The sequence below is a fragment of the Meriones unguiculatus genome, chromosome 4, assembly GCF_030254825.1.
Source record: "Meriones unguiculatus strain TT.TT164.6M chromosome 4, Bangor_MerUng_6.1, whole genome shotgun sequence".
NCBI lineage: Eukaryota > Metazoa > Chordata > Mammalia > Rodentia > Muridae > Meriones > Meriones unguiculatus.
In genome coordinates this window covers 63,261,733-63,280,067 of record NC_083352.1, presented here as the reverse complement: position 1 = coordinate 63,280,067, position 18,335 = coordinate 63,261,733, and the positions used below count along the sequence as shown (strand labels likewise).

General features: G+C 53.1%; 1 protein-coding gene across 1 annotated transcript in view; it reads right to left on the bottom strand.

The window, feature by feature from the left end:
- The window catches only part of Ell (elongation factor for RNA polymerase II), a 45,942-nt gene that overhangs the window by 14,795 nt on the left and 12,812 nt on the right, over nt 1–18,335 (bottom strand). The window contains exon 2 of the mRNA XM_021638014.2: nt 200–247. Within this exon, the coding sequence (XP_021493689.1) occupies nt 200–247 (48 nt within the window). The remainder of the gene's footprint in view (nt 1–199; nt 248–18,335) is intronic.

The window sequence follows — 18,335 nt, the reverse complement described above, 5'->3', positions numbered from 1 at the left end:
ACCACACACATGCCCACCCCATGGGCTGGAATGGCATCCATCTTCAAGAAGGCACCCCAAGGATCACTGTGAAATGACCACTTGCTCTCACACATGGCCTTCACTGGGCATCAGGGTCCAGTCTGGGGCCACTCAGAGGTGAACAGGCAGGAACCCGACTCTTCCATAGTCCATGTGTGTCAGGACAGGGAACACTTACTCCTTGGCTTCCTTCAAATCGGATGGATGGTTTCAGTGACACAGAATCCTACAAGAGAACAAAAGGGGAAAGCATCAATGGACAGAAAATCTCTACCCTTCAAGCCAAATAGCATATTCGGAGAACCTCAGGGTTTTGAAGGGTCAGTAGGAGACCCTCCAACTGGCAGAGCCAAAGTCACAGAAGAAGAGCCTTGAGAGGCTGGCCAGGAGCCAGGGACACTGTCACAGGCTGTGACTCCCCAAAAGAGGAGGAAGCAGATCACAAAGGCAGGGCCACAGCCAAGAGGGCTGCCAGATGCAGGAGCCAGCAGGGTGTGAGCCCAGCTGAGGCGCACATCACACATGCCGCTGCTGTCGGAGGGCGCACCTGGCTAGCCCTTCACTTTAGCTGGGCTTTGGTCACTGTGTCTGAAGAAACCCTGCATGGAGGGCTTCGGCTCAGGACAGCCCACACACAGCCCCGAGTTCACTCCTGTGCCTTCCCGGCCACGGCAACTTCCCAGAGACACTGCGGTCTGCAGGCTCCTGACTCCTCCACCTCTCCCAAGACTCGGAGGCTCTGTGCAGCTGCTCTGCCAATGCCTCCCAAGCAGGGCAGGTGGAGCTCTTAGGCGTGAGGGTGAAGTGTGCTGCACTGGGCCAGGGCCAGAACTACTGCCACCAGCTGGCATGGCAGGAGCAGCCAGCCAGAGGACAGGTGGGCCTCTGAGGCAGCCTGTGGCCCTACAAAATGACCTACACTTCTCTACAGAGCCATGGTCACATCTCAGCAGACACGTTCCACAGGGTCAGCCCCTCAGGAACAGGCCAGCCAGTCACGGTCCGGAACACCCAGCATCCACTCTGTTTCCCATGGGGACCACATACAAGGGGCAGCATGCACGAGGGCCACTGTGCTAAAGACACAAGGCCATACCATAACCCAGCCTTTACCCACTGGTGTCATTAGAAGCGCAGAATCTGGTCAAGTAAGTCCTTAGGAAAAAAAGCAGGTGTTTGCTAGAATGCCTTAAGACACACAGGAGAGTTTTGGAATGACAGGTGTTGAAAGACAACCTGACAGAGATGTCCCCAGCCCACACCATGAGCAGGCAGGAGTGGCAGCCCCACCCCAGGTGAGAGCCACATGCACGCATGCTGGATGGGGTGGAAGGGTTGCTTGGTTCTGCGTGATGCTGGGCATACCAGGTGCACACCTGTCACTGAGCCAACCCCAGCCAAAGCTCACATTTTCAGAGTTGAGGGGCCAGCAACTGGTGGAGATACCCAGAAGGAGAAGGAGCCCTGGGTATGACCTCAGACCCTGAGGTCACATGCTGCGTGAGTATATCCCCATACTTAGGAGGATGAGGCATCTTTGTCTATATAAGTTTAAAGCCAGCCTGGGCTACTTGAGACCCTGACAGAGAATTCAGAACATACAATTCCTCACTGGCCAGGCGCCTCTGTGGGAGTCAGCTCTGTGGCAATATGCACTGCCTCCCATGTGCATGTCCCTGTGGATTAGGGTACCACAAAGCAGCATCCTCTGTACACAGATCCTTGAGCTACTCAGTATCCTTCCACTTTCTTTCCTCAGGGCTTGGTATACATGCTTAAACTCTGTCATGGGGTCATATCTTAACATAAATGGCAAGACAGGTTAAAGGAAGTCTTTGAGAGACACAAGGTGGCCCTTCTGGCCAAAACATCAGTGACACTATGTCAATGGGCCTGAGGCCTCAACCGTGCTCAGGGGTTGGAAGAACAGGTGCAAGCCCTGGTCCACATTTACCTCAGGGCCAAGCTCTCCAGAGGCTAGCACAGACGCAGAACACAGGATTCACCATGTAGCAAGACTTCTGAGTGCCAGGGACAAGGCAGGAAAGGACACCATCCTTCATCATGTACATGGAGTCTGGATGGCAGCCTAGCAGGTCAGCTCTGAGGGTGACCTTATGGCTGATCTCAGGTGGTTGTCCCCATGTGACCTGGCTGCTATCACAGACCTGGGCTCCTGGGCACAGAGGCTAGGCCCGTCATCTCAACAACAAGCCATGGATGGGCAGAGCAACAGAACAACAACAGAACAAGCTGTGCATGGTGGTGCACCAACAGGCAGGAGGCTGGGGCAGAAGGCTGATGAGGCCAGGTCAGCCTGGGTTGCAGAGCAAGACCTTGCCTCAAAAGCCAACGGCCTCTGGGCAGCGTGCTGTGACCACACCTGTCACAAGGTCACAGTGGCCTCACAGAATGAAAGCAGATTAACAAAAGACCAGGAGGGGCTGCTCAGTCCCCAACAAACGGAGGAGCACAGCTGTTCCCATGGCCTTGGGCCATGAGCCTGACAGCTGGAAGCCCACTGGGGGAGCTAGGATGCAGGGACAGGTGACCCTGTTGGTGCCAGCCACTAGCCAGCAGGTGCCTCACATCTAATCTCTTCACACAGCACAGACTCAAAGACCTTGAATGGCACAGGGGGTTGAGTTTCTGCAAAGGTGTCCTGTGTTCTAAACCACCCATTCCTACCGCAGCCACCACAGGACTCTGAACAATCAGTGGTCCAGCCCACAAACTGGATTTAATGCCCTGTCCACACATACACACAACCACCCAAAAGCATCCAAGAACTTTCTGGAATGCAGCCCACCCTCTCAGCCAGGTCTCAAAAGGAATACAATCTGGAGCCTGTAGAAGCCTTGCCCCTGCACTGGTTCCAGTCAGAAAGAACACAGCCCTCTGGGACTTGGGCAGCTGAGGGTCTAGGCAGCTCCAGCACCAGCACCAGCTCTCCCCCAATCTGGTGAGTGTACGGCGGTTACTAGTTGTGAACTACAAGCTTGAGAATTATAGGGCTAGGGGCTCTACATGGCCCACAGCCCTGGGTCCTGGCACTCAGGCAGGCTATGGCTGCTCCTGAAGGCTTGGGAAAGAAGCAATCTGGAGTCAGGCATGCTGCGACACACCTGTAAACCCAGCACTTGGGAGGCAAGGGAGGTGATCACAGCAGCACTGCAAGAACTGGGGCTGCACACGGCTGCCCATCCAAGCAGCATGGCACTAAGTACAGGACCCTCAGGGAGGATAAGCGAGCAGCCAGATGAACAAGAGGCCCCCGCTGTCAGGGCCCACCACGCTTCTCACTGTCAGGACAGTACAGCCAGCCCCGGTTGCCGCATGTCCTAGCGAGGTAGAGGGAGCCAGGGCAGGGACCTTGCAGGCCAAGATCACACACTATATCCAGATTGCAGCCAAGAGGGAGGTGGGTCTTCAGGTCTTGGCTTCTCTTGGTTCCCCTCACTGAGAAAACCCAGGCAGAGTTCTGCAAGGCCATGGAGCCACTTCTGATGTGGTCTGGTAACACTTGAGAGCAAGGAGGTCCAGTTGATGCTGGCCACCAAACCTGGGAGGTGAGTGGAGAAAAGGGAGAGTCACCCAGCATAGGACTCTCTCGTTACCCAGAGAGGGACAGGTTGGTGGAGAAATGCCCAGACAAGAGCCCCTCCTGAAATGGACTGACTCCTGGGACCCTCACCTGAATGAGTGCAAGGCAACACCCAGGTTTGTTCTTGTGGGGCAGGGGAGGGGTGGCGCACAGAGCGGACAGCATTGAGCGAGTGCGCGGGACAGGAAGCTGTCTGCAGGGAGACATGGAAGGGCAGTTCTCCTGTGGGCACTGATGGTGCTGAGAACATGGGGCTGTAGGGTGTGGGCCAGGTGAGATCATGGTAGGCGGGTTAAATGCAGGCAGGGGTGTGACTGGTGCTGGTCCCACCATCACTGAGCAGCAGCTGGGAAGTGTAAGCCATCCCCTTCCTGTGTAAGCTGCTTTTGGTCATGGTTTCACCACAGCAATAGACACCCTAGTCGATACAGAAACTGGTACCAAGATAGAGGAGTGGTGCAGAGGCCTGCTGTTCTGAGGGGCGTGCAAGGATTCTGGAACTTTGAGCAAGAAAAGCTAGTAAGAAGCCAGGCATGGTGGCACGCGCCTGGGATTCCGGCACTCGGAAGGCAGAGGCAGGCAGACAGATCTCCATGAGTTCGAGGCCAGCCTCCTCGTGAGTCTAGAACCGCCAAGGTTACACAAAGAAACCCTGTTTCAAAAGAGAAAAAAAGAGCGGCATCACTGAGGTAAACCCTGCTGTGAAGCGTTTCCGCAGGGGCAGCACACAGAAGCTGTCTCAGAAGTGGCCAATGCCGTCAGCCCTCACAGGCTTCTGACTAGGTGAAGAGATTCCCAGGCGGGCTGGTTTGAAGGCATGAAGGGGTCACGGAGCACAGTCCAGGCCTGGCACTCTGTAGCGCGGCTGGAGTCCCTCTAGAGAGCCAGGACAGACTCTCGGTGAAAGCACAGCCCATCTGCAGCGGAGGACATGGCAACACGGGACGGCCAGCAGGGACAGCAGGGGGTGCAGTGAAGCTGCCCGAGACAGTGTGTGCAGAGCCACAGGCCAGGGCCAGAAGCGGCCACACTCCCTGGAGGAGTCCAGATCTTGGAGGATCGAAACACTGGCTATTAAGGGTTTTTTTGGTTTGATTGGGATTTTTTGAGGGGTCGGGGTGGGGAGACAGAGTTCTCTGTGTAGCCCTGTCTTGGAACTCACTCTGCAGAACAGGCTGGCCTTGATAGAGATCTGCCTACCTCTGCTCCGGAGTGCTGGGATTATGGGCGAGCTCCACCCGTCAACTGGATACTGAGTTACTTACAGAGTCTGGGTCTTGCTTTGACTTGATTGTTACTGTGCCCTGGCTCTTCCCTCCTGAAGTAAGAGTTTTGATTATACACAGCCCACTGTTGAGCGACCTTGACTTTTAAAAGACTGGATTTTAAGAGACCAGCTATTTTTTTTAAAGAGACTGAATTTTTAAAGATTGTGTGACTTAAAAAATTGGAATATTTATATTGTTAATGTTGATATTAATATGTGATCTTGGGAAAGGAAAAGTTATGGCTTAACAGTAATGTGTTTTTGTATCAAGCCAACAAGGGGTCAACTGTGCCGGACAGTTTTACACCTAAACAACAAGCTGGGGTCATCTAGGAGGAGGGGAGTCCTCCATAAGATTAGGCTGCAGTCAAGCCTGCAGGGCATTTTCTTAATTAGTGATTGATGGGGAAGGTCTCAGCCTAATGTGGATGGCACCCTTCATGGGATGGTGGTCCTGGCTTCACCTGGGTGAGCAAACCAGTAAGCCTCCATGACCTCCGCCTCAGCTCCTGCCTCCAGGTTCCTGGCCCACTTGAGTGAACAGTGATATGGAAGCGTAAGCATACCTGGACCAGCCCCTGCCCCGAGAGTCAGGGCTGAAGCTCCATCTGGCTGCTGTCTTCAGGGGCCCACAGTCTGTGCTGCCACCTCCACAGCAAGACAGAGTCCTGGGGACCAGGTGACAGCAGGTATGACACTTCTGTGCCCTCAGCAATTTCTAGACTGGCCCCTAGGTGCATGCTGGAGGGCAACATATGTGGCTGGGGGTGGGTCATATCACCATCCCTAGGGTGGGTTGTAAGTGATCCCATCAGCTTAACAAGCCTGACTGTGTGCTGCTGAGGGCTGTGTCACTCCTGAAGCTTGCCAAAACCAAGGACACAACTGTGAGACACAGTACTGGCCAGGTGGTTACACCTGGCTGACAGCACCAGCATGCTTGGTGGAGAGCCGCCTGGCTTCAGGTCTGTGGGACAGAGACAGAGTGTGTGGTCACTGGGCCTGAATGCTCTCAGCACTGACCCATTCCTGGGACAGGGCAGTGTAGTGGGAATAGGCAAGGCCCCAGCAGGCTGGTCCCAAGACAGACACAAGACACACAGACACACACACCACACACGCGCGCACACGCACACACACACCAAGGCAAGCATCAGGGTGCTGGCATCTTCTCTGTCTCAGGAGAGTAGCTGAGTAAAGCAACAGGAAGTATTTATACAAGGTGCGACAGTTTACAGCAGTGTGCTCGGTGAGGCATGGCTGGGAGCTGGGAGCACTGCCTGGGTAGGGAAGGCCCTCCACAGGGAAGCTGGCATCCTGACCACCTTGGAGACTTTACAGGATGACAGATTGGGAGCCTTCCCCCACATACTGCCCAGCTTGAGCCCACGTCTCTAATGGCAACATCACTGAATTGGGGACCATATGCAGTTCAAGCCCATGGCAATTTTTTTTTTTAAGACTTATTTAAGCCAGCTGACAGTGGTGCAGGCCTTAAATCCCAACACCCTGGAGGCGGATCTCTGAGTCTGAGGCCAGCCTCGTCTACAAAGTGAGTTTCAGGACAGCTAAAATGGCAGTGTTAAACCTAAGACCCCTGCACAGATGTAGCCCATGGCAGTTCAGTCTCCAAGTGGGTTCCATTGTAATAGGAACAGGGACTGTCTCTGACATGAACTGATTGGCCTGCTCTTTAATCACCTCCCCGTGAAGGAGAAGCAGCATTACCAGGCCACAGAAGAAGACAATGCAGCCACTCCTGATGAGACCTAATTGACTAGAATCAGAAGGAAGGAAAAGAAAACCTCCCCTATCAGAGGACTTGGGGAGGGGCATGCATGCAGAGGGTGGAGGAAGGGCGGGATTGGGAGGAGGGAGGGAACCACAGCGGGGATACAAAGTAAATAAAGTGTAATTAATAAAGAATTTTTTTTTAAAAAGTGCCCAAGTTAGCTGGGCATGGTAGTGCATGCCTTTAATCCCAGGGAGGCAGAGGCAGGTGGATCACTGTAAGTTCAAAGCTAGCCTGGTCTACAAGGAGAGCCAAAGCTACACAAAGAAAGCCTGTCTCAGAAAAACAAATAAATAATAAAATAAATTTTTTAAAAAGTGTCCAGGCTTCTCGGTGTCTGCAGGTGCCTAAACACGCGCAGCATACATCCACATGCAACAATCAATTGTTTCCCACCTCTCTTTTTCTTCTCTTCTTTTTTTTTTTTTTTTCTGTTCCTTTTTGGTTTTTCGGGACAGGGTTTCTCTGTGTACCCATGGCTGTCCTAGAACTTGCTCTACTGACCACACACTATTAGCCTCAAACTCAAGAGATCCGTCTGCTTATGCTTCCTGAGTGGTGGAGTTAAAGGCGTGTGCCACCACTGCCCAGCATAAAGAAATCTTAAAAAAAAAAAAAAAAAAAAAAGGGTTGCTATGTGCTTGAAAGGCATATGGGCCCCAATCCAATTTGGTGTCCGTGCAGATAGGTGGCTCCATCTGGGCAGCATACTATGGACTGGTCCCAAATCAGGAAGAGTAGGGCTGTGTCTGAGCCACTAGATCCAAGGCTGCTAAGAAACAGGGCTGAGAGTTTCTTTACAAGGTTGTAATGAAGTGGTCATATCTAGAGCCAGACAAGGCTGGGTGAGAGTGGCAGTGTATACTGCCCTTCCCTGGAGCCAGGAGCTTCACCGTGTTCAGCCAACCCCGCTGAGCAGTGTTCCTCCTCCAGCCACTGCCGGCCCTGACCCAGGACACAAGGAAGGGAGGGCACGATCCCTTCTTCAGGAAGCCCAGGCACCAGGCCCAGGCCACCTTCGCAGAGCCATGCCGGCAGAAGGAACTGCAGGGACTGAACCCTGGCCAGCAACCTCCTGGTGGCCTCCCCTTTCCAGTAAAGCCCAGCCTGTTGGGAAATGCCGTTCAGGGATCCTCCCGCAGCTTCCGGGCGGATGATCATGCTCACCAAGGCCGTGGGCCCTGCTGGGAAGGGTACCCCCATGATCAACTGGGGCTCAGGAACTACCCACAGCTGTGGCTTTCACAGGTGTCCTCCTGCTCCCCTGAGCAGGTTGGACAGAGCAGATGGACAGTAGGCATGTCTAATTCAAGGAGGAAAGCTAGAAAACGCCCCAAATAACCCTAAATGGAGGGTTTTCTTTGTTGTTGTTTTTTGAGACAGGGTTTCTCTGGCTGTGTAGCCTTGGCTGTCCGGACTCACGTTACAGACCAGGCTGGCCTCGAACTCGCAGAGATCTGCATACCTCTGCCTCTCATGTGCTGGGATTAAAGGTGTGCATCCCCACATGCAGCTAATGGAAGACTCTTAAGGCTAGAACTGAAAAACACAACCCAGCAGAGAACACCACCTGGCTACAGCCTTGGCATTGGGAGTACACCCAGAACCCAGCCCGGTTGCCAAGCACCCTCAAATTCATTTTCTGTCTGAAGTTGTCTCCACGAGGCCACACAGTATGTTGGAGCCATGGCAGTGCAACAAACGCCTCTGACCTGGAAGCTGCAAACAACAAAACCTGTTCTGTCCTGGGTGTCACTGGGCTGTAGCAGGAGCAGCCCCACCCAGCACCTTTCCCTTGTGACTGTCCCTTTAATCTCTGCCACAGGTGGCCACATGGCACTCCCTCTTCTTGTCTACATCTTACAGAAACACTAAGGTTTTCTTTGCTGTTTATTTCTTGTGCATTGGTGTTTTGGCTGCATTTATGTGTGTGAGGGTGTGAGATCCCATGGAACTGGGTGACAGACAGTCGTGAGCTGCCGTGTGGGTGGAGAGAACTGAACTGGGCCCCCTAGAAGAGCACCTAGTGCTCACCTAGGGCTGAGCCATCGCTCTAGCCCTGGATTTTCTTTTTCATGTGAGCAGGTCTCACATAACCCTGGCTGGCCTCAAGTTTATTCAGTGTCTGGGAGTGGGCCAGGGCTACTGCGCCTGCTGTCCCACACCTGCTTATGTGGTGCTGGATAGAGAGCCAAGGCTCCAGGGCACTGCCATCTTCTCTCAGCTCAGACAGGTCTTGCTGACCTGGAACTCACGGCCTGCACCAGGCCAGCCTCCAGTGTTCAGCAATCCTGCCTCTGTATCTGGAGTGCCAAGAAGATGGGTGTGTACTAACACCTCTTCTTTTTCCTTTTCCGTTTTGTTTTGTTTTCTGTTGGAGACAGGGTTTCTCTGTATAGCCTTAGATGTCCTGGCCTCACTTTGTAGAACAGGCTGGCCTCAAACTCACAGAGCTCCGCCTGCCTCTGCCTCCCCGAGCACTGGGATTGCAGGAGTGTGCCACTGAGCCTGGCTCCCTTTTGGTTTTTAAAGTCAAGAGTTTTGATACCTAACCATGGCTGGTCCTCCTGCATCAGCTCCCACCTGCCAGGATGACAGTATGCCCCACCACCTCCAGTCATCTTTACATACATCACACACACACACACACACACACACACACACACACACACAGCAATAAAACAAACCTTTTCTGCCAGTAAGGATGGTTCCAAAGGCTTAAACACTGACCCCACTGCCCAGGTAAGCCTCGGGCCTATCCTTTAACTCTGAGCACGTTTACCACATGTGGGCGGCTCCTGCTCTGAATGGTCTTTCTTGTTTCATTTTTAAAGGGTCTCCTGTAGCGCTGGCTGGCCTCACACTCCTGATTCGCCTGCCTCCACCTCCCTGAGATGACAGGCATGTGCCACCATCCCAGCTGTATTTTTCAAAGCTATGCTTTACTAGTGTTTTTTGTTGTAGTTGTTGTTTAAGACAGGGTCTCCCTATATGGTTCTGGTTGTTCTAGAACTCACTATGTAGACCAGGCTGGCCTTGAACTCATAGCAATCAACCTGCTGCACCACCACACCCTGCTGAAAAGCCAGTTTTGTGTAACAATCTCCCAAATAACCATCCACGAAGCTCCCTGCAGTGGGTGTGCTTACCTGGGGAACTGCTTTCTCAGGAGCCACCCCACCGCAGTCACATCCAGAACATCACCCAGGGTTAGCGCCAAAGGTATTGCTAAGCACACAGAGCAGGTCCTGGCTCCTCTCACCCATGAAGCCTGCCACTCCTCCGCTCCCTCTCTATGGCTGTCAGGGCAGTTGCTGGGCTGCCCTGATGAGCTCTCTGAAGAAACCACAATCAAATCAACAGCCACAATCAAGGCACTTCACAACCCCTTAACTTGAAAAGCCCACCCCCAATCTCAGCCACAGGACAAGCACAGAGAGGACATAGGCTGGACACGGGTGTGGGGACCCAGCCTCATAGGACAACAAGTTCTGTTGTCCCTGAGCAACCCCAGCCTGGCCACCACGCCATTTGATCTCAGGAGAATGTTGCAACTCAGCTCCACTCATGATCTACATGCAACCTCAGAACTTTGCTAAACAACACATAGTCTCCCAGCAGGCCAGGTCTGCAACAGCCCTTGACTTCCCTAGGGCACCTCTTTGCGCACATCCTAGACTGACCTCTAGAAAGCTGGGGGCCCTGGGCTAATCCAAGGCTCTATTTTGCTTCTGCTCCCGCCCCTCTTCAAATGAGAGTGCAAAGAGACCAGCTACAGACACAAAGACAGGCCCCAGGGCCTACCCCTGGGCCAGATCTTCAGGATCCTCAGGTACAATACTTCCTGAGCCTGAGTTCCAGAGTCAAAGAAAGTCATGACCACTGCACACAAGCCACCTTTTCCTTCCTTAGAACCCTGGCCACAGGAGGCGCAGCCCTGCCGGTTATGTACTGCTCTAGACTCCCTTCTGAGGAGGGCGTGTGTGAGTGCTAACCGGTCCTGTCCCTGTCTTGCATGCAGCTCTGTGCATTTATTTCTCTCGTATAGCCCAGGGCACTCAGGCTGCTCTAGCCACCTCTATGGGGTTGGGGTAGGGGTGAGGGCTGCTGTGACCTCCACTTAGCTGACAGACTCACAGGCCTGCTCAATGCCAGCCACTGCCGCCATGTTCTCTTGTAAGAACTGTTCCACTGTTCCATACTGTGGCCAGAAGAGCCTGCATAAGCAGGAACATCAGTGGGCAGAGAGTGTATTAGAGGCACTCACTCAGGCTGCATGTCCCCACATGTCCTATCTCGATGTGACACACCCTGATCTCCAGTCAGGCTGTGCAGAAGCCAATGCCAACCATTTGCTGACTGGCATTTCTTCAGGAAGATGACCAATGCCCAGCACAGAGAGCTACCTACAATGTCCCACAATGGCGCACTCACAGGACCACCCAGCTACTCAGCTGGCTGTGACAGCAGGGTCAGGAGGTCAGGAGTAGTCTGGCCCCTTGCCCTGAAGTCCAGAAGCCCAGAGACTGAGCTCAGGGCCCATGGAGAAGCCTGAGGACAGAAGACACACACTGTGATAGCAATGCTGCCAAAGTCTGCTCAGAGTAAGCAGGGATGGCTAGGGTACGCTGGACCCACTAGCCCTCACAACACAGGCTGTGTGTATTCTGACCTAAAGCCGGCTAGGGCAAGCAGGCCCACCTCAAACAAGAGAGGCCGGCTTTCTGATTCGACAGGGTGTGAGGAAAAGCTGTGGCACATGTTCCTGTGCCACCAACACTTGCAAAGCTGTCTGTGGTGGCTAGCCATGGGGATGGCAGGGAGGACTACAGGCTGGACTCCAGCTTTCTCTGCAGCCTTTAATCTTCTGTCTTCAGACAAAAATGGGTTGAGCTTCAAGATGACAAGATACGATGAGGTGGAGGCAGCTGGGCTCTGCTCTGGGGCAGAGCTCTCTGCAGTGGTACTGACCTCACAATAAAGAGTTGCTTTCTGGAGTTTCTCAACAGTTCTATCAAATCAGGAGGTTACTGAGGAGAGTAAGGGAATATAAGCCTGCCAGCCTGCACACCCAAGAGTTCCTGTGGTTCAAGCACCCATGACCTCAGATCTTAGGTCCCATTCTCCTCTAACAGCTTTGCAAGAGTCCTCAGAGGGAAATCTTGCTAGGACAGCTATCATCACAGCCCAGACGCCTGGACAGTGGCCAACCAGGCCTTGCAGCCCCCAGGTTACTCTACTGCCTTCTATGAGGCTTACACACATAACTATGATGCTCGTGTCCCTACTAAGTTGCTCCTTGCTGTCGTCTACCTGGCTGACTCCTGCCTTGCTGGCAGCCTTGCCCCAAGGTAATCTATGGACAAACAGGCATGGTGGGCACAAGTGCCAGAAGCCCATCATACTAGTGCTGACCCTGAGCTAACAGCCTGGCATGGGCTAAGCAGAGGTACACAATGACACTGACCACACATGCAGCCCTGTGTCCTCTGACCCCAAACTACAAGGCACAGCTGGGCACAGCCTTGTGATCTGCTGGCAGGTGCTCAGAATAGCCTTCCCTGTCCCCTGAGGTGGTTTTAGAGACCACCTCAGACACAGAACTGCATCGTGGCCACCCACACTCTACACACGGGTGCACATGCACACACATACACAGACAATCTGTCAGACACACCTACTTGCTTCTCCAACCCTGGAAAACGGCTGGCCTCCAGCACACCACCAGGTGGTCACAAGCTCCTGAATTATGTACTGACCACACAGCACTCACCTCTTAACACTGAGTGCAGAACAGCCTACTGCCCCGAGCCTCTAACTTGGCCATTCTGGCTGGAAGATCCTGACACACAGTGCCAGGCATGGAGGAGCAGGGCCTTGTGGGAGCATAAGTTCCAGGATGGTCCCCATGAATCTGGCACCTGTCCCACAGGCAGATGCCTGTATGTCACAGGACCTTCAAGGGAGAATATAATGAGGGAGCTTCCAGGGGTGAGGGCAAAGGGCAGAGAGGCGTGGAGTCTCCTGTGGGGATAGGCATCAACTCTCCATGTGCTCCACATTCAAGGGACTGGGGCTCAGGCAACTCAGCAGAGTAGAAGCACCCTACAGTGAAGCCCGCAGAGAGCTGGACCTCAGGAGCCAGGCACACTTCCTCCTTCCTGGCTTCCTGGCTTCAGGTCAAGAGCAGGAAGCAGCTTTGCTGAACACTCTGTGCCCTTGGCCATCAGGACAGACCAGGTGCCAGTAGGCAGGGGGTAGAATCCCACTGTAGTCTGTGACACCAAATCTCTGCCCATGAGGGTGAGAAGTCATGACAGAACTGTAAGATAATGGCCAAAGCTACTGACACTGCCAAGTGCCAGTGAGGACATGCTAACAGGAAGCTCTCAGCACCACCGTTTGAATGTGGCACAGCCATTGCCACAGGTGACATCTCATTAAGACAAATGGCAGATGCTACCTGGAGGTCCCAAAAGCTCACTCCTCTGCACTGCCTCAGGTGCCCGCACACAGAAGCAAAACAGCTGTGCTGTCACACGCCTACAATCCTTGCACTCAGGAGGCAGAAGCGGGGGGGGGGGGGGGATCAGGAACTCAGGGCAAGGCCTCTCTGTCCAGCAGCATGAGAGGCCCGCCCTGGCCATTCCAGGCCAGGGCGACGGCTCGGTGTGTAAAACACTCAACTGTACAGGCTTAGGTGAGTTTGCTCCCAGGGAAACAGACGAAAACGGGGACGCAGTGATGTGCCTCTGTAATCCCAGCACGCCTATCTATGGTCAGAAGAGTACAGACACGAGTGTGTGCCTGCAGACAGGGGCAGAACCCAGCAAAAGAGTGCCTGGCTCTTCAGGATAGAGCCACCACTCCAGAAGGGGTCCTTCTCTGCTCTGCTGAGGTAGCGGCTCACTGTGCAATGCTGACTGCCTGGAATTCACCATGCAGACCAGGTGAGCCTCCAACCTGGTGACTGCTGAGACTAAAGGCATGTGTCAAAAAGTGGAGAAGATCATCCTGAGTGAGGTAACCAGACAGACACTCATGGCATATACTCACTTATAAGCAGATATTAGCCATATAATAAAGGGTAAACATACTAAAATCTACAGACCTAAAGAAGCTAAACAACAAGAAGGACCCCAGGGAGGATGCTTAATTCCCCTTCAGAAGGCAAACAGGATAGACACCAGAAGCAGAAGAGAGGGACCGTCTACGATAGATGTCCTCTGAAAGACTCCACCCAGGCAAGGCGACCTAGCCAGGCCACAGAGGAAGAGGACCCAGGCAGTCTTAATGGTGGCTTCTGGACTCTGCATTCACCAGATCTCACAGATAGAAAGCACACACAGCTTGTTTGTTTGGACCTGCTGAGCCTGGATTGAACAGCCTGTCCCGGGGGTGCTGTGTTCAAAGGTGGCATCCCTAAGGGTGGGGACTGCCCGGGGAAGGAGGAAACTGGGGGCAGGCTTTCCTGTATCCTGGCCCCACTTGTAGTCTGAGCTGTTTTCTATCTGTTGTCAGATTATGACCAACTGCAGGCAGCTCCTGCTACTACACACCAAACTGCTTCATGAGACTCAAGAGACAAAACCAGAACTGTTAAGTTTTTGTGCAGGTGTCCTGCCATAGTGACAAAGTACCCACTGCAGGGACTGTCTGCAGGAGCTGCTGGGAGGAGCCTGAGCCTTGCAGGCAGGAGGAAGCCCAGCTAGACAGGGCACATGTGGAGCAGAGCGGCAGCAGAACGGGCAGCCTGCACACACAGGCTCTGGGCAACGTGTTCATGCTGTGTTCTGACAATGCATCTGTGCCCAGGCCTTCAGGGGGGCAGGCACACCTGAAACCAACATACCAGGTCAGGCGCAGCACTTGAGGCAGAGGCAAGTGGATTTCAGTGTTTGAGATCAGCCTGCTCTACACAAGAAGTGAGCTCCGTGCCAGCCAAAGCTGTACACTGAGACCCTATCTCAGAAAACAGACTAAACAGAATAAACTAGAAGAGGAAATTTCAGGAGAGCAGTGAGCCAGCTTTGGGATGGTCACTACTGGCTGCTGTTAGTCAGACTACAAGGAGAAAGCAGAGAATGGAGCAGGACAGTGTGTGCAATACCCAGTTTGCGGAGGTACAAAGCAAAATAAAAGTAGACAAGGTGGCTTTTGCAAAAAGCACAGAGGAGCTGCAACTGCTCAGCATTCAGTGGAAACCTGGCATGGGCACTGCTCAAACACAACAGGAAAGTACCCTGCAGGCCAACCCCACCTCCCCAAAGACTCAAGGGGGAGCCTGAGAACCCCTTTGGAAAACATTCCTTTGAGAGTCTGAAGAGGCAGCCTGCAAGGATGCTTTGATGCAAAATGGTTGCCTGGGGGCATGTCCTGTCCTTTAGGTTTAGCTAAGCAGGCAGAGGTTTCAGTAGTTCAGGGGCTCCTGGCAACACTGAGATGCAGCAGAACCCACACTGGCCCTGTGGTGCTGGTTTCACAGGCATGCAGAATGCAGCAGTGGCAGGGTCATGAAAACTCAAACCAAGGTTGTAGAAGTAATGCTGTTTGGAGGCCCTGGGTGGCAGAGAGCCGGAAAGGTGAAGCATCATTACAATGGAAAAACAGGGATGCCATGATGGCCAGAAACATGGGATGCTGTGCTGGTTGGGGTTTCTGTCAACTTGAAACGAGCTACAGTAATCTGGAAAAAGGGAGTATCATATAAGAATCACCTCCCTCGGACTGATCTGCAGGCAAGTCTGCAGGCAGGGCATTCTCTGTATTAGCAATTCCTGTGGGTGGTGCCAGCAGGTGGTCGTGGTCAGGGCTATGTTAAAAAAGCAGGCTGAGCGAGCCAGTAAGCAAGTGAGCAGCATTCCTCCGTGGCCTCTGCTTTGGATCCTGCCTTAAGCTCTTGCCCTGCCCTCCCCAATAATGAACTACAACTCTACGCCAGAGTACAGTCTCCCCCCAGGTTGTTCCTGGCAGTGTTTCATCACAGCAACAGAAAGGGACTAACACAGATGTCCTGCTGGAGAGCGGCAGACAGAGTAGGGCAGGCTCCACTCACCACAGGCCACCTGGCTGCCCAAGACTTCAGAGCCCAGGTGGTGCCACTGTGAGCCCCAGGCACTGACCCAGAGACACAATTCCAGTCTCCTGTGCCTTGCTGGGTGTCGGCCCTGTTTAGTCCAGTCCTTCACTCTGTGCCACTGTATGCTGGGAGTATGGGACTTGTTTTTTGAGACAAGGTCTCATATAGGCTTGACTCACTACATAGGTGAGAATGACTCTCCTTAACCACAGGGATGGCTGCCATGCCTGTAAATGGTTTCTGACTTCACAGAGACTCAGCAGAGACTCTGGACTTAACTAATGTGTGCCTTTTTTTTTTTTTTAAGATTTATTTATTTATTTATTTATTTGAGTTCTGTTTTCACACACACCAGAGGTGGGAATCAGATTCCATTACAGATGGTCGTGAGCCACCATGCGGTTGCTGGGAACTGAACTCAGGACCTCTGGCAGAGTAGTCAGTGCTCTTAAATGCTGAGCCATCTCTCCAGCCTGACTCTGGACTTTTAAACAATACTGACATCATCGCAGTATGAGCCCAGGACTGGACCACACTGTTTAAATGTGAAGCATTCCCACAGGTTCACGTGTGGGCACACTCTTCCCTAACAGGGGATGTTGGTTTGGGGTTTTGTTCTTGGCTAGTTCTTGGGATGCTGGGTGGAGGAAGTGGGTCACTGACAGGTACAGGCCAGTCCTACTTCTCTCCTAAAAACTATCTGCTTCCGGTCTGTTGCCACCATGTGACCTGCTGCCAACTCCACTGCTGCCTGCTGCAAGAGTTCCCCACCACGCTGGCTAGTGTTTCCCCAGGACAGTCAAAATGGCAGGTGTTCTGCTGGTGACAGGCCTGTCCTGTGAATGGGGCCTTGAGAACACTGTGCCACGAGAACACTGGACTGACACTAACACTGGCGGGGTGGGGTGCTGTGCAGTGAGTACCAGTTCTACCAGTATACTCCGTGCTGCTGTTGGCGGGGTGGAGGCTGCAGCGTGGTGGGCACAATGCTCCCCAAGCACACCTATGGCCCTGGCTTCCAGCACCACACAAACCAAAGACTGCACACCTGTCATCCAGCACTCAGGCTGACACAGCAAGAGCAGGAGCTCAAGGTTATCCTCAGCTACAGAGTCCAAGGCAAGCCTGGCTTTATCGGACTGGCTTTAAAAAAATAAAACCCTAAATTCTCCATACAAGCTGTGTGCCCGCCCTTCCTACTGCTCAGGATGGCCATGGTTCAGCTGTACAGACCCTGAAGTGAGGGCAGCTGTGCTCCACACTGGACACCATGAAGTGCTGTGAGGATTTCTGTGGGGGAAGCAGAGCCTACCAGGACTAGAATAGGTTTCAACCAGCTCTAATGGGCAAAGCTTCCCTCCCTACCTTGGTACTAGGTGGCCAAAGCCAGGGATGGAAACTCAGGCACCCAGGACAACCAAGAGGCTCCTATGCAGGTGTTCCTGGGCTAGCAGGGAGCCAGCAGGGAGGGGATGCCATCCTTTATGCAGGAGACTCAAGGAGCACACATACATGCGCCCTGGAAGAAGCTGAGCTTAAAATGTTCTGGTTCAACATGGGCAGCTGTGTGGCTGGACCTCAGTAAGATACACAGCTTCTCTGGGCTTTGAGAGCCTAGCAAGGTGCCAATCTAACTCAATTGCAACAGCCCCAGCTGAACATGAAACACCCACACAGGCGCGTGAGCACACGCACACGCACAGACACACAGAGTGAGTCTTGGCTTCCTTCAGTTCCTGCCTTGTTTCTCTGAATGCTCCTTTAAACTCCTCAAACAAGATCTGATTTGATCAAGGTTTGAGCAAGGCCAGCCCTGCAGACAGCCCAAGTCAAGAAGAGACCACACTGTTCGGTTTCAGGCATCTCTAGGTCCTTATCTGCTGCAGGGCATGGCTGGTATACCCTGCCCTCTCTACCCTGAATTCCCTAGCCCAGGGGAGGGGCTTCCCCTCTTCCAGAGGCTCTCCAATATATAATCCAGACATTTTTCTGTCCCCCCAACCTCGCTTCTCTTCTTTCTGTATCTGTCCTCCTCTTCTCCTTCTCTCTCCTCTCTGTATCTCCCTCTCGCTTTCTCTCTCGGCAGCAGAGAGATGCTTTCAATAAACCTGCATTTTTATATAACTTTGTCTTACCATTAGCTCATTCTGATATTTCAATCACCCACAACCTGGCAAGGGGCCTTGGTAACAGGCTTGCCTTCTGTGGCCTCAGAATTCCATATGTTCAGTACTTGGAAGACCGAAGCAGGTGGATCTCTGGGAGTCCGAGGCCAGCCTGCTGGACTACACAGTAACTTTAGGTTCAGCCAAGGCTATGTAGAGAGAGCCTCTCTCAAAAAAGTTCCCATGTGTCCTCCACCCTGTCTGCTCTCCAGACAGAGTCACAGTGTGATCAAAGGGACAAGGGCCAGAGGAAGATGCTGGGCAAACTAGAAGTCCCCATGGGCTACCAATGAGAGAGGCCCCAACAAAGAAAGAAAGAGTGGGTTGACCTTTCCCAAAACTGTCTCCATGACCTTGAAATCATCCAGCAAGGCTGGGCAAGGTCATCAGGAAAGCTATTCAGGCTC